This window comes from Doryrhamphus excisus, linkage group LG17, assembly GCF_037039965.1.
Source record: "Doryrhamphus excisus strain RoL-2023G ecotype Guam linkage group LG17, RoL_Dexc_Guam_v1.1, whole genome shotgun sequence".
NCBI lineage: Eukaryota > Metazoa > Chordata > Actinopteri > Syngnathiformes > Syngnathidae > Doryrhamphus > Doryrhamphus excisus.
Genome location: NC_136373.1, coordinates 7,698,135 through 7,709,557, shown reverse-complemented (window position 1 = coordinate 7,709,557; position 11,423 = coordinate 7,698,135). Strand labels below are relative to the sequence as shown.

The 11,423-nt window shown below is 40.7% G+C and overlaps 1 protein-coding gene across 1 annotated transcript; it reads left to right on the top strand.

Annotated features, from left to right (window-relative positions):
• Window positions 1-1,739: 1,739 nt before the first annotated feature.
• Window positions 1,740-5,821, top strand: LOC131136830 (transmembrane protein 26). The gene is made up of 3 exons (XM_058084100.2): window positions 1,740-1,939; window positions 3,695-3,824; window positions 5,156-5,821. Exons 1-3 carry the CDS (start codon window positions 1,749-1,751, stop codon window positions 5,819-5,821), a joined length of 987 nt encoding a protein of 328 aa, XP_057940083.2. The 5' UTR covers window positions 1,740-1,748.
• Window positions 5,822-11,423: the final 5,602 nt, after the last annotated feature.

Here is an 11,423-nt window from a genome sequence, read left to right as displayed (position 1 = left end):
AAAAAAAATTCCAAGTGATCCCAAACTTTTGATCGGTAGTGTATTTATAGTACTCAACATGCAATTTGACTGTCAAACATGCTTGTTTGCTCTCCATTTGTACTAATAGCAACTGATAGCAATATTGACTCTTACAGTATGTAATGCCATACAGTTACTGTGATGCCACAATTATTATTCCTGAGGTGTGATGTTAAATTACAAGTATTTTTAAGACATCTTGCCCAACCCAGGCAGCTCTTTATAATCATTACGCATTGCATACTTACAATCTGAAGGTGAAACACCGCGGTGGGCGGGTATGGTTTAACCAGAAATGTGTAGGTCTTACATCTGTACATGAATTTTAAGTGTGAAATTGCCATGGATTGATCAGAAGTTGCTATATTTATTATTAAGCCGCGAAATGTGCACTGTGTATGTGTAAGTGATCTGTAAGTTGGTGATTCATGCAAACATGCAATGACGCCAAACAGGGAAATAGTCCATTAGCCTAGTTCACTGTATTTTTCTCAAAAGAAATTAGACGAGAGCAGACAGAAATCAAAACACCGTATACAGCAATTTGTATATCGAAGCAATTTTAAGATTAATTTATTTTATCTACTGTTGCTGTGTTTGAGTTATCACGGATTACATAGCCTTGTCATAGACTGGAGCAGTGCAGGTACTGCACTAATTGGTTTTCAGTTTCATTCTTGTACTGCTATACCCTGCTATATATTTACCCAGTGGGGGTAAATATGCCCCCTCATTCAAAGGGTGTTAGATGCTCAATGTTCTTCAGACCAGTGAACAGGTTGGTGACAGCTTTCGACGGCGGAGGAGACCAACTTCAAACACGGCTTTCTCTCAAAACTGAAGTGATCTGAAGCAGCGTCGATACCATCTTGGACTGTAGGTTAGTACTGCATGCATCTGTGCGGTTATGTCAAGGATTGACAACTTTTTTAACTTTAGCTATATTTTTTTAGAGGTTTCACAAAATATGGCATTGCCCATTCCAGCCAAGGAAAAGACAAGCAAGAAAAAACATGACAATGTGCTCCTGAGCTCAAAACAAAACCGGGTATCCATGGGGCCAATTCATTATTCATTCACTGATGCACAAAACAAAAAAAGACATTTCTAATTTTGCACACATTATGAATATTTAACAGAGTTATTTCTATTTAACAGACATACTAACTTGTTTTCATGGATGAGACACTCTGGCCAATGATTTTTTTCCCAAACATATCATAAGGGGGTTGTTTCATTCCTGAAGAATGAATAAGAATGAACGAAGTGTGAGAAAATCCTTGGTTTATAATTAAAAATCTAATCACTACCTACGAATCTCGCTCTGGTTGGTGGGGAATTATTGCAGGATTGAATTAAAGTATTATGACAAGGATTTCTCTTCTTCATACAAAGTATGACATGTATTTTGTCATAATCAAGTCATCACTGTAATCCACCGACAAGCCCTTTGTTTTCCATTCCCCGCACGTTTTTTATTCCCCTCAAGCTTAGGCCCTTTAATTCCGCCCGCTAATTAATAGGAAAGGAGGTTTCTGCACTCCTATGGTGCAGTGTGAGCATATGTTTCAACAATTAGTTGTCTGCTCTCACATGAGCCAGTCTGACATTGACCAGTCCCGTGTGAGTTTGATCAGGTCTTTGGCGCATCCCCCATCGTACACCGTATTGCAGTTCTATTATCATGACGTAAAACATACAGTGGTACACAGGTTCTGTCGTAAACTATGTGCCGTTTATTGGACATCATTCTGGCTTTGGTGAGCCGCATCCTGTTTGCTGTCCACGGGGCGGTGACAGTATGGCGCGTGGTGCTAGTGAAAGGAGACATGTACTGGCTGCTCTTATCTGGAGTGGGTCTACTGGGTATTGAGATGTTCATCACCTTGAGGTGCACAGATCACGGAGAATGGAAATGGTAACTCACACAAGCAAAGTACATATTTCACAAAAGCTTGTCACAATAAGAGGATTATTAATTGTTATTGAACAAAGAGGCAAATGGACGAACCTCGGTCTAAATGAGGGTGGTTACTGGTCACTGGGCTACACTTCACAGTGGCAGGTGGTGCATTTGATACACGGGTCACCAAATACCAAGAGCCGGTTTCCAAAAACAAAACAATAATAATATGTTTTCTATATACAGTAAAGTCTCGTTATATCTATATTCTCGGGAGTCGGAAAAAATACCGATATAACCGGACTATCCATATATCCGATCCTGCGCCGAACTGCATTAAAAGTGGGCGGATCTTTGATATGGCATGTAATTTTCTCCTTGCGTATCTAGCATGCTTTTGTACTACAATACATTTTGTACTACAGTAAATAAAAATAAACTTACGCTGTAGTGATTACCGGTTAGCGGGACATAATTCACCCCGGAACTATCGATAGGGAAGGTGTTGCCACCCGGAGGGGTAGGCGCGAGGGACGGGTGTTTTCCGCTGTGTGTGCTGCACTCTGGTGGTGGAAGTGTGAAAAATAAAGTTGACTGGAAGCAGCCGTTCGCCGTGTTCTTTTTTGGTATTGAAATCCTTAAGCTGCTTTTGTATCGATATAAGCAGACCAAATTGGCTGGCGGGAGATGAAAAGGGCATCCTAGTAACCGGATTATCATAATAACCGTGTATCGTACTAACGGAGCTAATTATATCATAAAAGACTAGAAATTTGCCGGGAAATGAAAATAGTATCGTAATAAGTAGTAATTCGTTATAACCGATATCGATATAACGAGACTTTACTGTATATATAAAATGAATAAATTAAAACAGACAGTTGTTGCGGGAAGCACGAAGTTCAAAGGAATATAGCTAGAATAGGTGCCAATTCTGGAAGATCTAGAAAGCGTTCTGTGCTGGTTATTGTGTGTAGCTGCTCTATGGGATTCTATAAATCAGTCAAAAAAATGAGCATAATAGGTCCCCTTTAAGTAAACCACATCTGCTCACTAGAGATGTCGATTATGTGGGCATAACATGTTGAAGAGTTTTGCTCTAATCAAATATAATAAATTGTAGTATGTTTCATTAAAAAAATGAATTTATTCCCAACTGTCTAAGTTTGAAATGTCCAGTGCTTCTGTAATGGTTCGGCGAGCGTAGACAGCTCTTTTTGTAGGTGGCCATTTAATCAAGCTGTATTTGACAAGGGTAAACATAAACTGAGGTTAGCCTCCATTATCAAGCTTCTAAAGGATGTCAGCTTTTCCTGTCATACCTTCTAAATGGAAAGCTGACTGAACATCCTGAGATGCCAGCTTTCTTCGGGCCTCTGCCTTTTCTCTCAAAGTATTACTGCTACTTTGAAGTTCTCTTCTCATGCACAAATGGCTTTGCACTGTCAAGTGGAATTTGCATTTATGATTAGAATAATTGCCCCTCTGAAAGATGATGCTTCTCTTGGAGGAAAGAAATGGATGGTTTTATTTAGTGGCTGCACTAAAAATGTACGCCAATGCCGTATTATCAGTTTTTGGACCATCTATCCATAAATAATCCTACTTGTTAAAAGATGGAAAACCTACAATAGGCCACCATATTTGACACATGTGGTGGTATGCTTTGGACCATGGGCTGTTCCTTTCCTTCACTGTACAGTTCTTGACCTTGGTTTCAGACTAATAATTCTCGACTTGTGACCACGACCAATATTTCTTCTCTCATAGGTTCTCCCCCATGGTCTTCCTCTACCTCTGCACCGTTGTCCCCTCCATTTGGCTCCTGGAGCTGAACCTGGTGCAGACTCCCACCAACGAAACACTGCAGATCACTTCGATACCAATTGATTTGCCAGATGTAGGTTGGCCGCTTTTCAAAATTGGATTCGTCAGCATTTGTTAACATAACATAACAAGAATCAACAGAATGACTAAAATTTGTCATGTTTTTGAATGCAAACCATACAGATGCCATATTAAGATTCTTGTTGTCTGAGTTAAGATTTAAATCCCATAATATTTCTCTGCAAACACATGGAATACTTTCATTTCGACGTGACTTTCTAACAATTTAACATAATTAGTAGACATGAAATAACGCCCACAGAGTCACCGATACACTTGTATTATTTACTCTTATGCTGCAAGGACTTAGACGCCCGTTACGAATGAATTCCAAGACAGTGTCCAATTATCGATAATATTGATCCCAAAATCGGTACAAATAATGATCAGTGATGGGAATAACAGCGTTTAAAATAACTTACTTATTGGTATCTAGTTACTTTTGTAGTGGAGTAACTCGGTTTGTAACTTTTTTTGAGAAGTAACTATAACTAATTTTTTAAAGTAACGTACCCAACACTGATAATGATTGATACCAATGTAAAAATAATGATACTTAGGCTTCAGTTGGTATCAGATCGATACCAAATTTAGCAGTTTTGCTAGTGAACTCCCACTGAATGAACTCTATTTTATATTATATTATATTATATTATATTATATTATATTATATTATATTATATTATATTATATTATATTATATTATATTATATTATATTATATTATATTCATTCATTTTCTACCGCTTTTTCCTCACGAGGGTCGCGGGGGTGCTGGAGCCTATCCCAGCTGTCTTCGGGCGAGAGGCGGGGTACACCCTGGACTGATCGCCAGCCAATCACAGGGCACATATAGACAAACAACCATTCACACTCACATTCATACCTATGGACAATTTGGAGTCGCCAATTAACCTAGCATGTTTTTGGAATGTGGGAGGAAACCGGAGTACCCGGAGAAAACCCACGCATGCACGGGGAGAACATGCAAACTCCACACAGAGATGCCCGAGGGTGGAATTGAACCCTGGTCTCCTAGCTGTGAGGTCTGCGCACTAACCACTAGAATCGCCGTGCCGCCCCTATATTATATTATATTATATTATATTATATTATATTATATTATATTATATTATATTATATTATATTATATTATATTATATTATATTATATTATATTATAATGTATTATAATGTATTATAATATATATTACTCTGACAATTAGGTTAAGAATAAACTCTCCAAATTTGTTGACTGATATTGACGGTATTGGTCGAGGTACAGTAGACGTAGGCTAATCGAAAGCACACATTTGACACATTTCTGCTTTTTTTTCTTCCCCCAGATTCCTCTGGAGCCAGAGAGCTGGGTGGCTGGTCTGGAACAGACCATGCTCATCGTGTTGGTGTTAGGTCGGTGGATGATGCCCATGGGCCACATGTCTCGTGACCAACTCTCCCAGCTGCTCATGGTATATGTGGGCCTGGGTGCAGATATCCTGGATATCTTTGACACCTTCGCGGAACCCAAGGTGAAAAATAACATAAAGGTGATATATATGGGCTTGGCCCTCTTCACGTGGGCTCTCCTCCAGTTCCCTCTGGTGCTCACCCAAAAGAGCAGCCACCACCGAAGGAGCAAAGGACGTTTCGTCTGCTGGCAGGGCAAGAACTGTCTGACAAGCTGCTGCCCCAGCGAAGTGTGGAGTTTGCTGGTCACGGTGGGCTTCCAAGACGGACCCTTCCTGGCCTACCGCCTTTATCTCATGGTGATGGAAAACGTGCTCAACCAGTTGATGATTTATTTCACCTGCAAGAACATCCTCATCGTCCTCATTGAGTTCTATCGGATGTTTGTGGTCAAGTGTGACCAATGGAATGAACAGAATGCTGATGCACAGAGTGAAACGGCGTTGAGTCTTCGAAGGCCCAGCATGGAGGGACAAGCGGGGGCACAGGAGGAACGTGAGACACAGGAGGAACAAGAAGCTCCGGTGGTGCAGGAGGCGTAGGAAGAAGGAGGAACACGGGACACGCAGGATGAGGCACAGAGGAGAAACGAGAGCTGGTGTTGTTGGTGCTGTGAAAGAAAGGAGCGAGAGATAGCCGACCCTTTGGACTGCTCATATTCTTACAGACTTTTACCATCCACTGCTCCAGTTAACCTTCAGGGGGAGACAATGTTGGCATCACGGGAGACTCGAGAGAGCCCCCACTTGGAATTGGAGTTGAACAAAAATCATCACAACTTTATGCTTTAAAACAACTTGTCTGCACTTTGGATTTGTTAAAAACAACACAAAAGAACAAAAAAAATCATTATGTAGCGTTGGAATAAAAATAAAACTAAGAATAAAAATAAAAATACCACTATCCTAAATTGATAGATAGATACTGCATTTATCTCAAAGGGGAATTCACATTTGAATTGAAATTGAATCACTCTGGAAACAGTAAAAATTAAATTAATCACTCAAAAATACAACAAAGCAAAGCAGTAAAGATGAGAAAATGACACATCAGAGAACATAAATATGGAACAGATTACTTCAAAATTGTAGTATAATAATACATAATAAGTACACGTGCAGCCATGAACAAAATTAATGTTTCAGTTGATATGTTTTCGATATAAAAGAAATTTCCTTGCCTTTTTTATTCTGAATTTTATTGAAAAACATCTTTCTAAAAGTACAGGTCTGCTACACTTAGCACCATATAAGACAAAAAAAACAAAAAAAACACTGGAATAATAATATAAAAATGATTCGAATGGAGATCCATGAGCTGCATTCTTAGCAGCAGAGATAAAAGATATACAAAGGAAGAAATATTACGAACCAAAGCTATATCACACCCGTTTTCAGGGGTAGTGTACATTGTCAGCAGCATATTAAACAAAAACAGGTCTTAGAACAAAAATTATTTAAATGAAAGACCCACGTATAAAAACAAAAACAGCCTTCGTGGTGAAAAAGTTTTGTGAAGGAATCTTACAGGCTCAAGCGTGTTATGGAACTTTAGCCACAAAAAAAGGGCTGCTTGTCAATAGCAATAAAAGTAGCTATCGAGTTCTGGGTCATTTCCCTATGGGTTGGGCCCTAACTGTCGTTTGTGTGTAAGCGCCAAACGGCAGCTCACCCATCAGAGGGGTGCTGGAGAGGGCATGATTGGGACTAGAAGTTCACTGTGTGAACCGTAACTAGGCACCAGGACACCCTAGCCTGCAGGTCTATGATCAACTTCATAGGTTTATCATCAAACCTGTGTCCTAAGTCCCGTTCGCTTCATCCGCCTCCCGGGTGGAGAACCAGTATATTGAGTCCGAATGTGCCATATTTGTGCCTCTATTGCTGAGGTAGCCGATTGAAGGTCAAGTGCCACATGGCTCTGGCCGTGGTTCGGAGTTTGTTGAGGCCATGGAGCATGACATTCGGTCGGCCTCGAAGAGGTTCTGGGAAACCGCCCGACACCTCAAAAAGGGGAAGCAATGTCTGGTCCACACCGTTTACAGTGGGGACGGGGCTTTGCTGACCTCGACTAAGGATGTAGGCCCTTCTCAATCCTATTGACATACAGACGTGGACAGTTCCTTCACGGTGGCCGAAGTGTCTGGGGTCATCAACAAGCTCCTCCTGTCCAGCTCATGGAGTATTATTTGGATTTATTTGATGTTTTTGCTATGCAAATTTGGAGCGGCCAAACCAGAGCAGGAGAGGATAGAAAAGAAGAAAAAAGAAAACAGCTAAAATAATGCATTATTTAAAATGATCTAAAAACCTCATTCATTACTTCTCTACAAGAAAGGAGAAATATTATCTCTAAACTCGAAACACTTAAATATGCGAGGACAATGTTAAAAAGCCACAGCATTTCAGTATATGGAATCAAACTATGGATCGGATTGAGTAAGGAACTCAAAAAATGTACAAGGATGAGCCAATTGAAGCAGTTTTCAAAATAGAAGAAGACTCTTGGATGAGTCATGTGTATATTTGTTATTATATATCACCATGTGATGGTTACATCTACAATCATTATTGTTATGGTTGTAAAGACATCATTATGTCATACATATATGGTTACAGATTGTAAAAGTGTGTGTGTGTGTGGGGGGGGTGTGGGGTAGGATTTAATAAGCTTTTACTCCTTTTGGACATGTGGAACTGTGAATTGAATTATGTGATGCAATCCATTGTACCCTGATGCATGTTCAAATAAAATGATAGAGCCGTCTATGAATGCCAAGGTCTTTCATGAGTGCAAGTTGAGCACCATTAGATGGCAGTGTTGCCAAAACAACCAGAGCATCACACACATATGAAGCCTGTAATGTTTATGAGCACAGTTAGAAAGGAGACGACCGGTCTCATAATAACATGGCACTCTTTACCGTGGATGTGGTTGCACTCGGAAGGAAAATTCCTTTTGTGTGACAGCCGCTGCTGATGACACAAAGTAGAGGAAGCCAGGCAATGAATAAATGACGGGAGACACCTTAACCACAGTAAACCCTCTCCAAGGTTGGCTTCCATCTGGAGGTCACTCCACCTGTTGCAGACCCTGGTGCATTTTTAGGATTTCTGTGATTTGCTTCCAGTGTCTCCATGTGCATAGACTGCTGTAGCGATGTTCCCGTTCAGCTCATAAAAAACAAGCAAGGGGGTGCTTTTTGAGAGCCTATAAGGACAAATAAGTGTTTGAGGTCCCAAGGTTTTGAGCCACTTAAGCATGGGGATAAATGCTTGCAGCACACCCCCCCCCTCCTCTTTTCTTCTCATCTTACCAGACAATACCTCTCCTTTCAAACGAGGGCCTGGATGCAGCCCTCCTACGTTTACGGATGGCACTCTCGCCTGCCGTCTCTCACACCATGCGGGGGGGTGGGCATGAAATGAAGTACAGCGGCGTTGCTGAGTGGCTCTTCAGCTGTCAGATGGCCTGTCTGGTGCTGCCCTGCATTCCTGTGTATCAAATGGATGTGCTTCACCCCAGCACACAAAATGATGCAGGAGCCAATGTTCCCAATGAGGTGCTAAACAGCTTTCAATAAGGACTGGATGAAATAAAGAACCAGGAAATACAGATGCACTTTCCTTCTGGAAATTGAAAAAAATAGGAGCGGCATTGCCGAAACATCAAGAGGAGAACAATTATGCTTGACTTAAAGGGGGCCTATTATGCTTTTTCTACCTTTCTGACCTATGAATGTAGTTAGAATGTTGTATTCTTGTGTAAAATGATGCCAAAGTTTCAGATAAAGAGGTTTTCACATTTAGAAGTGAGCCCTAAAAAAAGTTTGGGATGGCTCAAAACGCTTGATTTCAGAAGGCGTGGGAAAACTGTTCTTTTGTGACATCACAGAGGGTCGGCCTTTGGTGAACCTCAAATACATTTGTTTACAATTCCTAAAGACGCCACCATCAGGCACAAGTGGTTGGAGTTTGTGATTCCCTACCAACAAATGGAATGTTTTTCAATCTTTCAACGGCATTTGACACTGGACAGTTTTGGGAACATGGGCCACTAAGCAGCTGGACTAGCCAACAAACTTGCTAAAGCCCTTCGCCTTTCCGACATTACTTGGTGGTGTGGAATAGTCAAAAGGGCAATCAATGTCCTTACTGTCTTTATTTTGTGTAAGTCATGGAGCATGATAGCATAGAGGACGTAGGGTTGCTAATAGCTCTACACAAGTTTTTTTTTACACACCGGTAGTCCTACAAAACACATTACATGTTACCGATGCTGTAGAAGGCGGGCTGGAGGCGGGCCGTGGGACCGTTTTCGTGAGAACCATGAAATCCAAAGAAATACAGCTGAATAGGTGCAGATTCTGGAAGAACTAGAAAGTTTTGTGTGCTGGTTATTGTGTGTAGCTGCTCTGCTTTGCTTTGACAGCGTGATTGAGCAAAACGCTTGTCTGTGTAGCATTATAGCATCGAGGATGCAGGGTTGCTAATAGCTCTACACAAAACACATTACATGTTACCGATGCTGTAGAAGGTGGGCTTGGAGGCGGGCCGTGGGTGAAATACATTTTTTACAAAACAGATCATTTTTGTGAGAACCACAAAATCCAAAGAAATACAACTGAATAGGTGCAGATTCTGGAAGAACTAGAAAGCTTTGTGTGCTGGTTATTGTGTGTAGCTGCTCTATAGGAGTCCACAACTCAATACAAAGGGCTGAAAAATGAGCATTTACCTTTAAGGTAAATGATAAAATATATACAAGTTTTGATATTAGGATAGATTACTAGTCTAATACTGTGCAAAATTGATATGGTCGGTTGTCCACTTGAACAAATAAACACCACACCCCAAATAGACACCTACTACAATTCCACAGCAGATGTGGCATCTGAATTCTGAGGAGTTAAAAAAAAGCACAGCCAAAGTTGCTATAAATTAAAAAATTGACCCAAAAAGAATATGTGTCACATGAAACACGGCGACAATCTGGCATCATAACTGATCAACTTTGTCTTCTTCGTTCATGACAGGCAGTTAGACCTGAGTACTGCGCTGTTTTCTTTCTCAAATAGTGACACGCTTGAGGAGTCATTTGGCACCACCTACTGGTTTGAATATATCAATCTGCCACCGCATGTTTTTTTTTCCAGTGTCAAAAGTAAAAAAAAAACATTTCCCTTCTACACAAAACAATACACAAATCTACACAAATACATACCTGTGTTTTGGTAAAAATGTTCAATCTTTTTTGACAGCGTGATGGAGGCAACACAATGGCATGATGAAAAAGGCACTTTGCTTGTGAAGAGAGCCCTTTTCCTCTTCAGATTAACTGCATGCTTTAACAAGATTGTGTGGGCATGTGGGAGGATGGGGATGTCAGCTGATCCACGGGCTGCCCTACATAGATAGAGTGAGAGGAGGAGAGCATGGAAACTGAAACCCTGCGACTCCATTGCACATGGATTAACAAAAAAGGAGTAGGATTTTTTTTTCTCCCTTCTGTCTGTTCACACGAAGAGAGTGATGGTGCCTTCAGGTGCTCTTCTATGCATATTTCTGATTGCATAAATGAATATAACTCTGTGGAAAGCTCAGTTTTTCCATATGATAAAGAAATAGGCGCACAGATCATATTTTTTTAGGATGATCACTATATCTACAATTTCTTTTGATGGAGATCTCCATCACAAAAGCAAAACAATACTTGTCGTCACTTCAGGCATTCCCAAAACGTGAAGTAATTGAGGTGATATTACACAACCAGGAGTTTGGGACCGAACTCCATCTCACAACATGACAGTGTTAACCCCCCCCCCCGAGTGGAATACCTCCAGAATATGTGAGGCCAATGGATCGAGTAGCCTGCCAACTACTGAGGGATGTTAAAGGGGACCCATTATGCTCTATTTGAACCTTGTATTGAGTTGTGGACTCCTACAGAGCAGCTCCACACAATAACCAGCACTGAAAGCTTTCGAGATCTTCCAGAATCTGCACCGATTCCAGCTGTGTTTCCTTGGATTTTGTGTTTCCAAAATTAAAAAAAAAAATACAGCTGGATTAGGTGCAGATGCTGGAAAATGTAGAAAGTTTTGACATTTGACATTCTTTTTGAAAAAGCACATCCCCCACATCT